At 31.4% G+C, this 19,452-nt stretch overlaps 1 protein-coding gene across 1 annotated transcript in view; it reads right to left on the reverse strand.

Moving 5' to 3' along the window:
- Positions 1–19,452, reverse strand: part of LOC134718809 (E3 ubiquitin-protein ligase rnf213-alpha-like) — a 105,413-nt gene that overhangs the window by 51,754 nt on the left and 34,207 nt on the right. The window contains exons 30-48 of the mRNA XM_063581582.1: positions 18,863–19,031; positions 17,115–17,248; positions 16,126–16,347; positions 13,508–13,630; positions 12,489–12,609; positions 11,273–11,511; positions 10,653–10,735; positions 8,099–8,232; positions 7,475–7,567; positions 6,986–7,123; positions 6,435–6,580; positions 5,741–5,963; positions 5,290–5,460; positions 4,735–4,803; positions 3,602–3,711; positions 3,088–3,237; positions 2,459–2,624; positions 1,551–1,616; positions 586–720 (exon numbers count right to left, since the gene is read on the reverse strand). Of these exons, the coding sequence (XP_063437652.1) occupies positions 586–720; positions 1,551–1,616; positions 2,459–2,624; positions 3,088–3,237; positions 3,602–3,711; positions 4,735–4,803; positions 5,290–5,460; positions 5,741–5,963; positions 6,435–6,580; positions 6,986–7,123; positions 7,475–7,567; positions 8,099–8,232; positions 10,653–10,735; positions 11,273–11,511; positions 12,489–12,609; positions 13,508–13,630; positions 16,126–16,347; positions 17,115–17,248; positions 18,863–19,031 (2,692 nt within the window). The remainder of the gene's footprint in view (positions 1–585; positions 721–1,550; positions 1,617–2,458; positions 2,625–3,087; positions 3,238–3,601; positions 3,712–4,734; positions 4,804–5,289; positions 5,461–5,740; positions 5,964–6,434; positions 6,581–6,985; positions 7,124–7,474; positions 7,568–8,098; positions 8,233–10,652; positions 10,736–11,272; positions 11,512–12,488; positions 12,610–13,507; positions 13,631–16,125; positions 16,348–17,114; positions 17,249–18,862; positions 19,032–19,452) is intronic.

A 19,452-nucleotide genomic window follows, 5' to 3' on the forward strand; every position in this document is an offset into this window, starting at 1 on the left:
GGACAGACAGACAAACGAACGAACGAACGGACGAACGAACAAACGAACGGACAACGAACGAACAGACGCACAGACCAGAAAACATAATGCCCCTCTTCTATCGTAGGTGGGGCATACAAATTTCTTTCTTTCACAGAGCAATTTAGAAATTAATAAATAGAGACTGTATCCATTGGACACGAATCATGGACACAGATAGCTTTAGATGATGCTCCCACTTGCATATATAATGTTAAAAAGTGAACAAACTAGAGAAATGTAAAAGTGATAGGATGACTTTTTGAACTTCATCTACATCTAATGGAAATAAGTATTGTGTATAAGTTTCATAACATTTGGTTGAGACATACAAAAGTCAGATTAGGGCCATAACTCTAGAACAGTAAAAGTGATGCCACCTCAATTCAAATTTGACCTGTGTTTTGTGGTAATAAGCATTGTGCACAAGTTTCATGACATTTGCTTAATTTACACTAAAGTTAGAGAGTGGAAACTAATTTTAGGATGTAGGAAATGTATACTAAATATATATAAATATATAAATATACCTAAACATACTGTCAAATTTGTGTCACCGTCACCTACCTGTGTGTATTCTTGGTCACTAGGGAAACTACTTCCAAAAATCACCTGGGCACTATGCATCATTAGTACTTTCTGTTGTAAAATAGCTAAGTCTCCATAATTTTCTGTTAACAGCAACAGATATCTGGTCTCACTGTAAAATAAATAAAAATAAAATATCCCTCTTTTATCTGATTTGAAAATGCATGTAAGCAAACCAGACCGTTAAACCTCTGCATACATTTTTTCCCTTAAACAGTGGAAACCTGCCGTAAAGGTCACCTGGTTTCTTTTAGGTCATCCTATACCTTTTCTCATTATAATTTAACTCTTTTCGTGGGTCACCTAATTTTCACATAGGATCATCATTTCAACTTTTTTAAAACCACTGTCATTTTTATGTTCATAACAATCAAAGTATAATCATGAGGAAACAAGAATGTGTCCTAAGTACACGGATGCCCCATCCACACTATCTTATTCTTTGTTCAGTGGACCGTGAAAATGGGGTAAAATCTCTAATTTGACATTAAAATAAGAAAGATCATATCATAAGAATATTTGTACTAAGTTTCAAGTTGATTGGACTTCAACTTCATCAAAAACTAGCTCGACCAAATATTTAACCTACCTCAACCAAAAACTTTAACCTGAAGAGGGACAGACAGACGAATGAATGGACGAACAGACCAGAAAACATAATGGCCATAAATGGGGCATAAAAATAGAAACAAAATTGAATCGTAATTTCCTGTAGATATGCACATCTACGATGGTATGTCCTTATTATCGACAAAGGTTTCATGAAATTCTGTTGTGTGCTTTGAGAGGAGTTGCGATGAAAAGAAACAGGACTGACGGACTGACGGGCCAAAAACATTATACCCTCAGCAACTTCGTTGTGTGGGGTAAAAATATTTCATAAAGGCATTGAAAATTCTATATTAGCTTCAAATCGGACTTAAAATTTACATGATTTACCCAATAAGTGTGCTGTCACCTTCCAAACAGGCTTTGATCATTCCTCCAGATGAACAATCTGGGTCACCATCCTGCCTCTGAAAAATAATAATTTGTGTACTGTAATTGTAAAACAGAAAATTGTTTTAAATCTTGAACTAGTCAAATTCTTGCAGAGCATACACCATAAAAATGGAGATTTGAATTTGTGTTCTTTTGAAAGTAAAAGGTACAAAAACAATCATCATATTATACAATACTTTCAAATTTAGTGAAACAATTTAAAAATGGTGGAGCAGTAGGCAATCATCACTGCTTGAAGTAACTTATTGACAAAATTATCATCTACATTTCATTGAGAATGCACAATGCAAAGTATGTTGAATTGATTGAAAAAGACACTTCTACTGCTGTTAAAATAGTAAAATTGTTATGTACTGGACCTAATTGCAAGTTTAATATTTAAACATGTTTAGAGCCAATTAAATCATTGATATAACAGATAAGACGGTTTTACAGCTCTTCCATAAAGGCATGCAAAGCAAACATTTGATCAGCTTGCTTGCTATGTAAACAACTGGTAGGTTGTCTGTTTCAGTCTGTTTACTATATACTGGAATTTGAATGGACAATAAACATTAACTTCATTTCATGTCAACAAACATAGCAAGCAAGTTGATCAAAGTTTTGTTTTGCATGCTTTTAAAGAAGAGCTGTAATAGACACTAAAATTTAACCATCATTTGACACTAACTGATGTTTATGTCACCCAGTCCTGACTTTAAGATTTGAGATCATCATGCATAAACATTTCACTTGAAGCCATTTCAATGATACAACCTCTCTAAACAATTTGTTATTAAACAGATGGGTGGAAAATCGGGTCGTTGAAATAAACAGAACACATTAAACTTACTGTTTTGGACATACATACCCTATCATTCATTACAACTGTAGTGTCCATTAAACATTGACGGAATATTTCAACAGAGTTTATATTCTCCAATCCTCCAAAGTTTCTCATGATAGCATGTTTTAACTGAAGCCATGTAGGTTTGTGCTCTGATCTGGCAGCAAAGGCATATACCATCTTTATCAAACTAAAATAAGTAAACACTGTGATAAATACAAATGGTTAATTCTGAGCTTTGTTTTAAGGGGCATTAGTTATGAAATTGTTAAGAAAAAATGTTTTGTTTCAAACATTTATAAAAGTGGAATTGAAAAATAAATATTTCCATTCAGCAGTTAGTTTGGTTCAATTTGGTCAAAATAAGTTCAAAAACATAACTGATATATTACTGGCTTCCAAGTCAATTCATTTGAATCTGCATTAACGCAAGCTTTAATATCATATATCATATAGGCTTGTATTTAGAATTTATCAAAACCAAGAAATTTAATATGATCTAATATATACTCAATTCAAATTTCTCTTTAATCCATGCAAATATATTTTTTCATATGAAATCAATACATTCATGAACCAGAAAAAATCTATAAATTATCCCATTTATGTTTGAACCATGCCCTGACAGTTAAATTCATTTGAGTGATACATACCTATAAAAATCTCTTAGACCAAAGAACTCCCTCTGCTTAGATTTTTCCAACTCAGAGAACAGTTCAGAATATGCCTTTGATAAGGATGGAATTAAATTTTCAATCAATTTCAGAATTCTTTCTTTATCTTTTGATGTCGTGCAAATTCCTCTGAAAAAAAATATATAAACATGAAATTTCTAGGAATTCAAAACATATCTTTGGTTTGTAAAAAAGGTACCAAGAACTGAACTTTGAAGTTTTTGAAGTCATGAATTTATACCATTCTTACTTATGTTTAATAAGATGTTAAGATCAAGACAAATATTACACTATTCAATAGAATTAAATAAGAACATAAGAAATATTATTTTAATAAATTCAATGAACTAGGATAAATAAACCAGAGATACCCACTTTTGAGGAATGAATGGAGCATCTTCCAAGTTCAACAAAATCTTCTGAGGTAGCTTAAGCAGTCAATTTTAGTTATTATAAGTGACACCTTATATGACAGAATAATTTTGTTTATTACCTTGCACTGTTAATTAGTTCTCCCTCATCTGGAACTTCCCTTTGTACAAATATCCCTCTATTCATTTTAGCAGGATCTAATGCCCAATTGGATATACCAATAAAAGCAACCTGTTAAAGATCATTAATCATAACATATAGTGTGCAACAGTTTCCTACAATTGAAGTTACAATGCTAAGCAAAACTTGCAACCAAAAATAAATAATAGAAAATATAAGTGTATCAAGTTGAGCTGTGACAGCAACCCTGGAATTTAGAGATTAGATAAAAATGGACTTCAAGAAGAGTTTTTTTTACTAAATAATAGCATTCATTATTTGGACAGACTCTGTTAAATTTATTAACTTCTAGACAATAATATTTCAAATCTTAGTATATTGCATGGACACATGTCTATTTCTGAAGAATGTATGTTTCAGGATTACTTTTATTTTTATTTTTTCGTGTTTCAAAGTTGCTGTCTAATTGATGGTTATTATTTAAAATCTTTTTATTCATATTGTCACTTGTATCACTTACCTTTTTATATATAGGATCCTCTGGTTCCTCGTCCTCTTGCATTTCTTCTGTCTGTAAAAAAAGGAAAAGTTGGATAAAGTTATTACAGATGGTATTTTCTACTTCTATCAGGTCCCATTACAAAGTATGTATGTAAAATGTCTTATTGGTACACTACCCAATTTGTTAAAAATAATTTTCCATCAATCCAAACAAGAGGTACTTTTTCAGTTTTAATGCATATAAGATGTACTAGCTATTGTCAGCTAGATATGAGGTATCTTTTTCAGTTTTATTAAGATGTATGTTTTTCAAATTTAATGTGTGATACACTTTTGAGTTAAATATGAGGCACTTTGTTTCAGTTGAAATATGAGGAAATCTTTTTCAATTTCATTTTTAATAAGATGTGGTTTTTTTCAGCTTTAATATGCTATATATATTATAATGAGGTAAGAATGAGGAATTTTTTCTAGGTTTCGATATCAAAAATCTTCGCTAAACTTTGAAATAAGAAACTTCTTCTGTTTAAATATGAAATATCTTTTCTGGTTTTAATATGACTACCTCTATCAGTTTACATATGAGTTCTGTTTTTCAGTTTTATTATGAGGTAAATTTTTTATATAAAATACCTGTTTCAATTCAGATTCTTCAAGGTCATCATCTCCAGAGCATCCATCTTCCAACAAAGGATGCAGAGTCTGAAAACAAACCAAAACTAGCATAATTTGATTCCATTTATAGCACACTTAAACAATTTACTGTACTAATTCATATCTCAAGATTACAATAAAACCACTGCAAAATGTTCTCAGATACATGGTGTTTGTCAGGCCTTGAGCCATAAAACATTGAAGCACAATTATCTTACTCAGACTCAGAAATCAACCAATCAAACTATTGGACTTGGTGTTTCTAGCACACAATTTGTACTCTGAATACCAAGTAAAGTTTAATGACCGATGGACCAAGATCTTTGTTTCAGTTTGGCTTAATTTGTGTTTTCCCTAAACCTTCTACAAGTGGGTATATGTGATGTTTTCTCTGTAGCTTCAAAACTACATTGTTCAACTTTAAATTTATGCACATTTGTTTAACAATATGACTTATCGTCTTGTGCATTCAGAACTATAAGCAAATCTGTGACACTGGGCGAAAATAGATATCTGTCCATAATATAAATTCACCTTAAGAGGCATTCTGGGTGAATCTTCAGCTAATCCAATTTCATCCAATACTACCACAGAAACAAATCTGTCCAAATCTTTCTTTCTCTGGAATTGTGCACATTGTCTAAATGTTCCTAAGATACCATCAGGTGTAGATAAAGGACTACATTGAAAGGATACCATTTGGACCTAGATGAAGAAAAAAACCATAAATAAATACTGGAATACGGTCTTTGTTGATGGTGAATCAATGACTTTATGATTGTAAAACTATAGCTTTAGCTTTGTAAGTTGTGGAGACATCACTATATAGACATGAATAAAGTACCTGAAAAAAAAAACCTACATAAAAAACAGCATGTTTCATAGGGAAAATCTTTATAAAAGCTTGAATGTTGTTCAACTGTTAACCTTTCAGCAATAACAGGTTTTAAAATACATCACAAAACAATAAGCAGAAAAGACCTACCTGTTTGTACTTTTTAAACAACTGACTACGAGCAGTGTCTCCCTGCATAGCATCTGCTACAATTGTCTTTGCCAGAGATTTAGAACTTCCCGGTTTTCCCACTAAGAACAATGGAATTCTAAGCTCTATACATACTATCATCATAAACACATTCTCTTTTAGAGCTTGGTTCCTAGCTATATTGTCTGCTAGCTTCACACTATCTAAGAACTTGTCTTGGCACCTATAGAACAAAAATATATTTCAGCAAGTATACATTTTGTTCTAATATGCATGTAAAATATTTTTAGGTAAAGTAAGGCTTTGGGTTTATTGCATTTTGACTTAAAATAGGTGTAAAATTACCATTTTAGGTCAAAATTTGTCATTGTTGACATGTTAATGAAAAAATGCAAACATGAACTGTAGGTCACACTTATCAAATAACTAATCAAATATCAATTAAATACAATGGAATTTATTTTAAGTACATTTATTTTTTGCTGCAAAAAATTCCCCCAAAATAGTGTTATTGTGCATACATTATGCAAGGCAGTGAATCCCAAAAATTCAGCACAAACAAATATCTAATTTGTCTGTCTACGAAACTCAACTTTGACAATACACTGATATAAATGAAAATAGTATTCAGTAGCATAATTTCATGAAATTACATTACTTAAAGGCTCGGGGTATAAAAACTGTACAAACAAACCTTATTAGCTCTGTTTCAAGTTGGTCAATATCTAAAAGTTGATAAGGTTCTTCAAAATAATCAGCTATCATATCTCTAAAATCCTGTCTCTTTTGTAAACAAGCTTGGTAACAAACACCCAGTGCTAAAATGAGAGCCCTGGTTATCTGCAATTAAAGAAAAGTATATAATTTAGTCAACAACAACATACAAATGTATTACAGGTCAACTGAACCCAAGTAATATAAGTCGAAATATGAAGTTTCAACTCTTAAGTTACAAAGGGAAGTTAAACAGAACCTGGGCAACAAGAAAGGTTTTACTTCAACAATTCTATGTATTAAAGTATGCATGCTATTAACAGCAAAGTAAGTTCTAATCAGAATATATTCAATTTGTAAGCTCATGTTACACAAAATATTCAAGCCTCTTTTCTAGACACTTCATTGGATTGTCATGAAACTTTGATATACCTAACTATTTAAGCATGTTGTCAAACTTCTTTGTAATCAGAGGTTGAAAATATAGCAATTTTTTTGTGACTGAACAGAAGACTTAGAACTAACCTTTACCTCAATTTTCTCATAATCCTCATCATGATCAGCATCTTCTTCAAACAATATCCCTTCTTCTTCTGTCTGTCTGTAAAACCATGTCATCACTTCTAAAACTCTCTCCACGTCTCTAAGACTAACAAAACTACATTCATCCTATACAAAAACAGATGAATAAAGTTTAAGTATCTATTAAATAAAAAAATAAATAATTAATAAATCAACATATTGCCATCTAGGTAAGTCAAAAAAGTATTCTAAACAAACTAAAATTGCTGTTCTTTTAAAGTGACATGGCCCAAAGCTCTCTGTTATTAAGATTTAATTTCCAATAAGTATTAAGATTTAAAATCTGTCAGAGAAAAAGTAAGTGAATTAATACAATGATATAGAGATGAATGCCTCTTTTATATTTCTTAGAAGGTACCAAAAGAAAAAGTCATGTTTAAACTTTAAAAAAATTAATTGTTGCCTAATAATCTTAACATTAAAACCATTAATACAGACCTCCTGCATTCTCATAAAATCTTGACATTCACTTAGAATTCTACTAGTGACAGCTGCTAAACCTGGTATCTGAGGTAGTTTGCCTTTGTTTACCTGAAATAAAATTATATCATATATACACTCACGTCTGCTATCTATAAAGAAATAAATGCAGAATGTGTCCATGGGACACAGATGATACAACACTTGCATATCATATAAAGTTATAAAGAAAGTCGATAGCTAAAGAATGTTAAAATTGATTCTACCCAAATTTGTACTTGATCTGAGTTTTGTAGTAATGAGTATTGTGTATAAGTTTCATAACATTTGCTTGAAGCAAACTCAAGTTAAAGAACAGAAACGAAAATATTCATCAATTTTTCCATTTAAGGGACTTAACTCTAGAACAGTTAATGTGACAGCATCAAAATTATAACCGGATCTGTGTTTTGTGGCAATAAACATTGTGTATAGGTTTCATAATCATTTGGTTGAGGTAAAGTTAAGTTAGAGACAGAAAATAACTTTTGGATGTTTGGACATAGAGGGGTGAGGGTAAAACTTAATGCCCCTTCCAAAAATTAATTTCACTTAAACTAATTGTAACATATGTAAATTGACACATGCTTTATATTTTCTTACATATCTTAGAACCATCTGCTTGATGTACATTTCTTCCACTTGAGCATTCAACTGTCCAAAATCCCAAACTAATGGTAGCATGCTCTGGGGTAGTGGTTGTACTCTATATACTAATCGTCTCATTGGTACACGACCTAAAATAAAACCACAAAAAAGTAAGACCACTTATAACATGCTCATTGGGAATAGTTGTCTTTTGAATACATATCGTCTCATTGGTATACTACCTAAAATAAAACCAGATAACTTATAAAAGAAAAAAGAAAACTTATAAAATGCCCTATGGGAGGGGTTGCTATTTGTTTACTCATTGTCTCATGCATGGGTTTCGAATGATTGAATTTGTCAGTCCATGAAGGATTTAAAAATCCAATGACTGAAATGAATTCCTAACTTGGTCAAATTGAATTTGAAATTTACATGGATCAAGATTATTGTCTGACATTGCATATTTTTGGTTATCAATCACTGAATTCTGTTTTCTTGCTTATAAAGGGACAAATTAAAGACAGGGACCCGAGGACAAAAATGTCCCTTATTATAGGCAGGTAATCTAAAAACCAGATGCTCCGCAGGGCGCAGCTTTATACGACCGCAGAGGTTGAACCCTGAACGGTTGGGGCAAGTATGGACACAACATTCAAGCTGGATTCAGCTCTAAATTTGGACTGTGATTAAATAGTTGACACAGCAAAGGTTTCTGACACAGAATGAATGTGGTCTAATGAACTTAAAATTTTTGTTTTGCCTTTGAGCAATTCACTATGCTGTTGAATATCAATCCTCTCAAAAAAATTGAAGAAATTTTCTTTTTATTTATGAAATCTGGAATGAGAAAAATTGACCCCCCTAATTTTTTTTCCACATCCCCTTTCCCTTATTCCAAAACTGATCTCAATTCAAATTTCTAATGGCCCCTAGCAATAACTACTCATTTAAATACATCATAAAATATTAAAATGTAAAAAAAGTGCTTGTTATCACTGAATGGTAAAGATTGTTTTAATTTATCAGTTGGTAGTAAAAGTGAATATACATTGTATATTGTATACAACAATGATTTAAGTTGATTCAACTACTATTCTGGACAAAGAAAGATAACTCCAATTGAAAATTTCTTGCTATTGCCCAATATTGTGCAATTAGATATTTCTTGCTATTGCGCAATACTGAGTCTGTGCAATTGAAAATACTTGCCATTGCACAATACTGTGCAATTGAAGATTTCTTGCTAGATTGCGCAATTAACTGTGCAATGGAAAATTTCTTGCTATTGCACAATACTGTGCAATTGAAGATTTCTTGCTATTGCTGAATACTGTGCAATTGAAAATTTCTTGCTATTGCACAATACTTAATATTATAATTTTGGATCCTGATTTGGACCAACTTGAAAACTGGGCCCATAATCAAAAATCTAAGTACATGTTTAGATTCAGCATATCAAAGAAGCCCAAGAATTTAAATTTTGTTAAAATCAAGCTTAGTTTAATTTTGGACCCTTTGGACCTTTATGTAGACCAATTTGAAAACGGGACCAAAAATTAAGAATCTACATACACAGTTAGAATGGGCATATCAAAGAACCCCAATTATTCAATTTTTGATGAAATCAAACAAAGTTTAATTTTGGACCCCGATTTGGACCAACTTGAAAACTGGGCCAATAATAAAAAATCTAAGTACATTTTTAGATTCAGCATATCAAAGAACCCCAAGGATTCAATTTTTGTCAAAATCAAACTAAGTTTAATTTTGGACCATTTGGACCTTAATGTAGACCAATTTGAAAACAGGACCAAAAATTAAGAATCTACATACACAGTTAGATTCGGCATATCAAAGAACCCCAATTATTCAATTTTTGATGAAATCAAACAAATTTAATTTTGGACCCTTTGGGCCCCTTATTCCTAAACTGTTGGGACCAAAACTCCCAAAATCAATCCCAACCTTCCTTTTATGGTCATAAACCTTGTGTTTAAAATTAATTTCATAGATTTCTATTTACATATACTTAAGTTATGGTGCGAAAACCAAGAAAAATGCTTATTTAGGCCCCTTTTTGGCCCCTTATTTCTTAACTATTTGGACCTCAACTCCCAAAATCAATCCCAACATTCCTTTTGTGGTCATAAACCTTGTGTTTAAATTTCATTGATTTCTATTTACTTATACTAAAGTTATTGTGCGAAAACCAAGAATAATGCTTATTTGGGCCCTTTTTTGGCCCCTAATTCCTAAACTGTTGGAACCAAAACTCCCAAAACCAGTCCCAATCTTCCTTTTGTGGTCATAAACCTTGTGTCAAAATTTCATAGATTTCTATTTACTTAAACTAAAGTTAAAGTGCAAAAACCAAGAAAATGTTTATTTGGGCCCTTTTTAGCCCCTAATTCCTAAAATATTGGGACCAAAACTCCCAAAACCAATCCAAACCTTCCTTTTGTGGTGATAAACCTTGTGTTAAAATTTCATAGATTTCCATTCACTTTTACTAAAGTTAGAGTGCGAAAACTAAAAGTATTCTATTTTTAAAAGAGAGTGACCTTACCTAACCTATCAGTTGTTTTGTCTGCATCAACATGGTAACCAAGTCCTGCCTGTTCTAATTTTTTAATCAATTCTTCTTTGTGTCTGAAATATATATATATGAACTCCTTAAATACTGATTAAATTCAACACATATAATCATATGGTTTGTACATCTCGGATTTACAAAAGACAATGAAATAATAGATCTATGAACACTTGCATGGAAATTTTTTCAGCCATCACATATTTTTTAAGTCAAAAGAAAAATTAACCTAACTGGAGTGGAGAAATGAGTAAAGTATTAGAATTATAGATTATCATTATCATTATCAACAATGAGAAGGTACGGCAAAAGTGAGAAAAGCAATCGTGTTGATATGACCATGATAATCTCTTTATCACTATTTAACCTATATATGAAGACATTGTCAATTTCATGTCTATTTCATTAGCAACGCCACATGCCCCCTTAGTTTTAACGATAATTTTTCATATCACTCGACTCCGCTGAAAAAGTAAAATATCAGTCAGTAAGATCAAAGGAAAATTTCTTTAAATAGCAATAATATATATTATTATAGAGCCTGACATACTGCCTATATTCACAGTTTACATATTTTTTGTGTACTGATTACATACTTTCTGTATGGATTACATGCAGCAATGATTTTTAGTCTCTCATGTATCTGTATTGGATTTCCACCAAGAGATTTGTCACACATGATCTCTTTGATAACACCTATAGCCTCGGTAGTGTTGGCTTCATCGAAGAACAGGACAGTAAACATATTGGGATGATCTTCTGCATTTTCCATTGCTATTTCTTCTGCTTTCCTCACTTTCTTTATAATATCTTTTGTTGTTGTCCCTCCATGTACCTGGAAATACACTTTGAATGTAATCATATTTTGTCTAAACTAAGGAAAATATTTCACCCTGTAGTGCAATGGTCACTGAAGTGTGATAGTTTTTTGCTGGTTTGCATTGGTTTATTTGACGCATGATGGCTAGTTTAAAATCAACAGATGTGCAAATATAATAAAGTTTGATTTTTAATTATTCAGTATATAAATATTCTAAACACTTCATAATCAACTGTTGAAATAGAGATATGTCTCGTCTGTTTGTAATTTTAATGCAAATATTGAATCCAATTGGCAATATTTAAGCATGTAAACTATGCAAAACATTCAAAGCCAATGAACCATGACTTAAGGTGTAGGACCAAATGACCTTCATTGAAATTAGAGATGCCAGTGCTTACAAAACTGCACACCAAAAACCAATGACCAATCAAAAGTGGTTACCTTAACACTTACCTAAACACAATTTTAACTTGTATACAATGTAAAAATTTCAGAGTGAACAAACAGGGTGGAGCCAAATAATCTCAAAGGAAAAGAAGATTTGCAAATGCTAATACTATAATTGACTTCACACAAGTGGTCCCTTTTAAACTGATCTTATCACAATCTCAAACATGCAATCTATGGAAAACATTCAAATCCAAAGGATGATGTTGATGACACTTGGAGCAGATCCGAATACTCTCCATGGAAATTAAAAATACCAATGCTTATGCATCTGCATACCAAATATTGTTGACATACCACAGGTGGTTCCCATAAAACTGACCTAATCATTGACAAACTTATTAATACATGCATATCAACTAAGCAGAAGTTATGAAATCCATAGACCATGAATGAGGGGCGGAGCCAAATTGTCTCCATGGAATTGAGATGTTCCATCAGTAAGAACTGCATACCAATAATATTGACCTACCACAAGTGGTTCCCATTAAACTTTTATTGTAACTTTTATAATATATATGAGTTTCAAACTTTTTAAATACCTTCATGATAATCATATTCTCCACAGGTTCATCAGGTAGGTGTTGTAAAGCACACATAAATTTGATCAGTCTGGTTTTTCCACATCCTGTTTCTCCCATGATAATCACTGGTATATCACATCTAAAGAACATGACTTTGTATATAATTATGCAATTTTAATTAAGTTATCCAATATAAACAGAAAAATATCAATATCAAATGCTATATAAGGTCGGAGACCCCAATTGTCGTCCCTTGATTTTCGTTGTTCACGAATATAGTCCCTAGTGGTAACAGTGGGTTACTTGCCATTAATTTTTATACCCTTTCAAATTTATTTCTCCCTGTTTAATGCCTCAAATTATAAGTAGGGGGTGAAATTACACTGTAAAAAAATTTGGGTCCAGAATTTTACAGGAAAGTAGTGATTTGGTCCAGCTGAAAAAGGTTAAAAATTAGCATTTCGGAAGCTGTCAAAAGATTTCAAGGCACCCTAAACACAAAATTGTCCATATTTTGAGTTAGAGACGATGAAGTTTTCTATAATTTTGATATAATTTGTCCCAAAAGAAGTTTTACACACTGTAAAAATTTCATTGAGAAAGTGCAGGTGGGATTTTTAAAATTATTTCCATTTATGTTCTAAAAGAAATGCACTACAAATTAATTGTGATCTCGGACCTAAGAGGTGAAGTATGTAAATATAGAATCTGTACTTTGGCAACTTCTCTAAATGTTTTGGTGGTTTCAATTTGTCGAATAGCATGAAATTAAAGGATTTAAAATTTTATTTTATAGAATTTCTGCAAAAATGACCAATTTTGGCATTTTATGGTCAAAATAGGCTTTTTCAATATTGATGCATACATGACATCCTGACTTCCTATGTGACAGGTTTTAATTCTTGTCCCTACTACTTTTATTTTTTTTGTGTTAACAACATTATACCAATTTTGTTGAGTGTTGCATATATATAGTACATGTGTTCACAAGAGAGTACAACATTTTAAATGTATTTTCGAATTTTAATAAAAATTACCTGAATCTCATGTAGATGGCCAAAATCTTTTTAACATTGTCTGTTGTTAATTCATACGTTTCATCTGGATCATGTGGGAACTCTATTCCCATCACTTGACATAACTTTTCTATCTTTTCACCTCTGTCAAAATCAATTATATGCAGATAAAATAATTATTTAAAATCATGGTTAAAATCAACACAGGAGTTATTGTTACTGGCATATGGTTCAATTTCTTATCTATCAAGGAGATGGTTGGTGAAGGGTTAAAATGAGCACCCTAGATTCTAATATCTTTTTAAGATTCTAGAATACTACAAAATTGACAAAGAAGTGATTTAACTATTTATACTAACTAAAACTGTCATCTGACCATAGAATTACAAAATTTTAATTATGATCCTCCATCTAACAGTTTTAAATTACTGTGGATTCATTTATTTTTGTGGGTACCAATTTTCGTGGATAAAGAAAAACTTACATATTCTTGGATATTTAGTTTCACAGTATTGTTAAAATCTGCATACCAGCCCATTATAAATTTATAATTCCTTGAACATTTTTAAATTTCTTGATTCACCTGAACCCTCGAAAGCTATAAAAATTGGTATCTACCAAATTAATAATGATTCCACAGTATTCATTGTCCAATGAAAACATCAGCTTTGGTAAAATTTTCAATAATTTATATTATCTTAAAAAGTTAGCATCGGCTGTAACCCCCAATCCCAAAAATAATTGTGTCAAGGGGTTCTGTATAAATCATAACTTTTTGATCATTGAACATTTTGAATTGGCTGGTACAGTAGACTCCACCTAATCGGATATCGGTTAAACGAATATATCCGCTATTGTAATATTATTTCAAAACACCGAACCATTCCCTATACATTTCAGTCAAAATACATCGGATAATCGAATATCGGTTATAAGAATATATCGGCTAATTGGATAGGAATATTTATGAAAAATGTGTGAAAACCATGTACAATCGAATATTTAAAATAATTTCATATTTTTCTTGACAGGAAATGAAGCCAGAAGTTGCCCCATTACAAAGTTTAAGAAAACTTCAGTACAGAAATGTTTCATTTTATTAGTAAAATGATCTTTTATAGTCAAATAAAACATGTTTTTTCTTGTTGTCTTGTTTATTTTATGAATCTGATATTATATTTTGCCTAATATGTGTTTGTTATGTGTTTATCCAAATGTGATCGTTATCATTTACTTCACAAACAAGGACACGACAGAAATAATAAACTGTGCGTTATGTTCATCAATATTTATTAAATATGAATGAAAGTACCTCTTTCTCAACAATTTATTAAAATATATAAAAAAGTCCTGTGTAAAAACAAGGAATCGTATGTCAACAGCATATCCCAGATAAAATAGAATTAACGTGTCATACGGCATTTACATAATATTCAGCCTTTTATTTTAAACCACGACAGATAAGATAGAAAAGCAAATTAATTTTACTCATCTTGATGTCCAATTTTATAATCATAAAAGTAGTTGTATTACTTGAAATTGGAAATGTGTTTCATAAATAAAAAACTGTAGAAAATTAGATCAGAGTTCGATCAACTTCTTAAGCTATTAATAGATTTACCTGTGGCCTACTTCCGAGAATTCATAGTTATTTTTAGCTTTTACCTGTTTTAACACACAAATGAAACAAATCACGCAAAAACAACAAGTCTAATTATTCAAGAGGTACATATTTTATTCAGATAATCAACAGACTGACAGATAAACAAAATACATTATTATAATCAACTGATCGATCTATTTCTCAATAACAACCGAATTATCCGAACTTGTACCTGAAAAAAAACATTGAGATTAGTTACAAATTTCCATTAATAAAGCAGCTATAATAGCTATTGGTATCTTAGGGTTGTGTCTGTCAATTTTGAAAAAAAACTTGGAGGAATATACGTTCATCGGCTAATTGAATATATCGGACAATCAGATATTTTTAGCTGACATTTTGGGTATCCGATTGGCCGGAGTCTTCTGTATTTCTAAAGTTTTCCTGAGGGTTTAAATCCCAAATAAATGCACAAATCATTGTTTTACATCACAAAAATATGCTGACGTTTAGCCTAGCTATGATATAGTTTATTGAAAATATATTTTTTGCTTAAGGTGGTACCTAACACTACAGGGAGATAACTCTATAAAATCAGCAAAACGTTTTAATGACATTGTGTTCATAAGGGAATATTAAGCTTCTCAATGATCAAAATTGGTGTTTGTCAAACTGCTATATAACCAGTGTAATTTTTCTGATTAAACGGTTGGTTCAAATTTTTTGAAATTTTTATATTTTTGTCTTAAGGACAAAGTAAATACTTTGTCAAAATTTAAAAAAAATTAAACGAGCCAAATTAATTTTAGTTCAGGTGTTGGGTACCACCTTAACTAAAGACTTTTGAAATCCAAAAAGTGAGCAAATTGATATTTTTTTTATTTTCACTATCAATAAAGTAAAAATTCAAGGCATTAAATTAGCATTAAGGAACCTGCTCTAAAAATAATTTTAATAAGTTTTTAAGTTTTCAACTTCTTCAATAGTTGCTGCGTCTAACTAAACATTTGAAGTCATACTTTTGATTTTTTTTTACCTTGATAGCTTATCAAAGTTTTCTGAAAGATTAACACCAGGTTGTGAATTTAATCCATTATACAAGGTTCGTTGTCTTTGGTCTAGGGTTGGATCCATAATTTGATCTTCCAAACTTTCTCCAGTTTGATCATCAACAAGGTTTCCTGTTGCTTTTTCAATATTAAATCCAAGAAATGTCATAGTATGGTGATCTGGGTTGAAAAATAAGTATGGATGTGGACTGAAAAAAATATAAGCATTAGTGTATCGTTGCTATAAACTAGAAAACAAAATAACTTTTGAAAAAGAGTGTGGGTCACCGTCCATTTCGCTCACAACCTGCCTTCGAAAGAAGCATACATTTTTGTTAATGTCCTTTTTTTCTGTTGCACTAATAGGAGAAAAAGCAGTTATATCGGAATAAAAAAACAACTAAATTACAGAAATCGCTAAACTTTTACAATAACTTAGTTGATGTACAGCTTATTCTAAAATAACAATAAAAAATATAGGTCACCGCTGATTTAAAAAAGATATTTCAATTTTAATGCAAAAAAAATGGCATTTTTGCACCAAAGGGAGATAATTTGGAGCTTTTTCAATAATATCTACATTTTAAAAGTCGCCTGGGGCCAACAGGAATTATTTTTTTGGAACATGTTTTGTACCATATAATAAAGTAACAACTACTAAAGGTAATAAATAAAATTTGTAATGAAAATTTTATGTTTAATTTTTTTCTGAAAATCTTATACCTGCAAGCCTCCTTAAATGGTAAATTATAAAATGCATGAACAACACAACTGTTTTCACCCCCTTTAAAGAAAAGGTAATAATATATATCTGAACTATAAAATCTATCTCAGAGAATTTGATTTAATCATGCACTAAACCATTTATGAAATATTAAAACTATCCAAATACATGTATGACTGATAAATTGTTTGGAACATGCATAGAAGTGCAGTACATTTATACTTCCCTTTTTTCCATCAATAATATACATGCCTTGATTCCCATTTCCGTCTCATTTCATAAAGCTCCTCAATGTCTTCTTCTTCCTCCTCCTCATCCAGTAACTGACGCTTCAACATGTCAATTGGTGACTCCTCACTTATCTGTAGAGATCTGGTGGCAAAGTCCTAAAATACATAAATATTTTTTGGCTTTTTAAAGGTTCATTAATAGATGAATGCTTGCTACCCTTGTGCAATTATTACATGCATATAAGAACAATATAATTTTAATCCGATGAAAATATCCTGTTTTGTACTAGACATATAGGTACATATATTTTGTGGGCTGGCTAACAATGACACAGAATACAGGTATAAATGTCATCTGAAATAGACAGATTTTTCTCATTCCAAGGAAACCAGTGTTTTCCATTACTGCACAATAACTCAAGGATAGAATGGTGGCCTACTGTGTTGGGATATTCTGATAAAGAATAAATTTTTAAGAACAAGAGTGCACACGCTGAAATGTCTCGCCTTCTTTACTAATCATTGATATTATGTTGATAGTCCTAAGTATAAAGCTTTATTAAAAACTGTCACATAAACTTAACATTAACCAAGATAACTAAACAAAGACCAATGAACCATGAAAATGAGGTCAAGGTCAAATGAACCATGCCAGGCAGACATGTACAGCTAACAATGCTTCCATACAACAAATATGGTTGACCTTTTACTTATAGTTTAAGAAAAATAGACCAAAACACAAAAACTTAACACTGAGCAATGAACCGTGAAATTGAGGTCGAGGTCAAATTAAACCTGCGCGACTGACATATAGATCATAAAATATTTCCATACACCAAATATAGTTGAGCTATGGCATATAGTATTAGAAAAATAGACCAAAACTCAAAAACTTGACTTTGACCACTCAACCATGAAAATGAGATCAAGGTCAGATGACATCTGCCCACTAGACATGTACACCTTACAATCATTCCATACAACAAATATAGTAGATCTATTGCATAAAGTATGAGAAAAACAGACCAAAACACAAAAACTTAACTATAACCACTGAACCATGAAAATGAGGTCAAGGTCAGATGACAACTGCCAGTTGAACATGTACACCTTACAGTCCTTCCATACACCAAATATACTAGCCCTATTGCTTATAGTATCTGAGATATGGACTTGACCACCAAAACTTAACCTTGTTCACTGATCCATGAAATGAGGTCGAGGTCAAGTGGAAACTGTCTGACGGGCATGAGGACCTTGCAAGGTATGCACATACCAAATATAATTATCCTATTACTTATAATAAGAGAGAATTCAACATTACAAAAAATCTGAACTTTTTTTTCAAGTGGTCACTGAACCATGAAAATGAGGTCAAGGACATTTGACATGTGACTGACGGAAACTTCGTAACATGAGGCATCTATATATAATGTATGAAGCATCCAGGTCTTCCACCTTCTAAAATATAAAGCTTTTTAAAAAGTCAGCTAAAGCTGCCGCCGCAGTAGCCGCCGGATCACTATCCCTATGTCGAGCTTTCTGCAACAAAAGTTGCAGGTTCGACAATAAGTGAGGTGCAAAAGAGGAAGATGTAAGAATTTGATAAAAACGGGTATGTATTTTATACTTGTCATGGTGAACATTTTTTTTTATTATCAGTGATAAAAAAATAATCATCAAAAAATCCTAACCAAAAATCTGTGTTGATGGTATCATTTTTTGTACCTGAGTGTTCATTATGTTTTTCAAATACCTTCTTATACTTACTCTAGACATTTGTATCAAAAACTTTAAAACAAATGCAGGGAATCCAGGCAGATCTTGTAGAACAATGGGACTACAGAAAGCTGATGTTTCAAAGTCCTGTAACTGTCTGTTCAGAAAACTGACAAAATGGTACAATTCTGACCATGACGGATCCTTCACACCACAATGTCTGAAATAAAGATAGAAGTCTTCAAATATCATTGGTCTTGAAAATCATATTAGATAGGCAGAAAATATAAATATAAATATAAAAAATTATCAGCAATACAATATCTATAATTTAATATTATATAAACTAGAGGCTCTTAAGAGCCTGTGTCGCTCACCTTGGTTTATGTGCATTTCAAACAAAGGACACAGATGGATTCATGACAAAATTGTGTTTTGGTGATGGTGATGTGTTTGTAGATCTTACTTTATTGAACATTCTTGCTTCTTACAATTTTCTCTATCTATAATAAACTTGGCCATTTAGTTACAGAGGAAAATATTTTGTAAAAATTTATCAAAAAATTAATGAAAATTGTTAAAAATTGATTATAAAGGGCAATAACTCCTTAAGGGGTTAACTGACCATTTTGGTCATGATG

This window comes from Mytilus trossulus, chromosome 1 (assembly GCF_036588685.1).
Source record: "Mytilus trossulus isolate FHL-02 chromosome 1, PNRI_Mtr1.1.1.hap1, whole genome shotgun sequence".
Classification (NCBI taxonomy): domain Eukaryota; kingdom Metazoa; phylum Mollusca; class Bivalvia; order Mytilida; family Mytilidae; genus Mytilus; species Mytilus trossulus.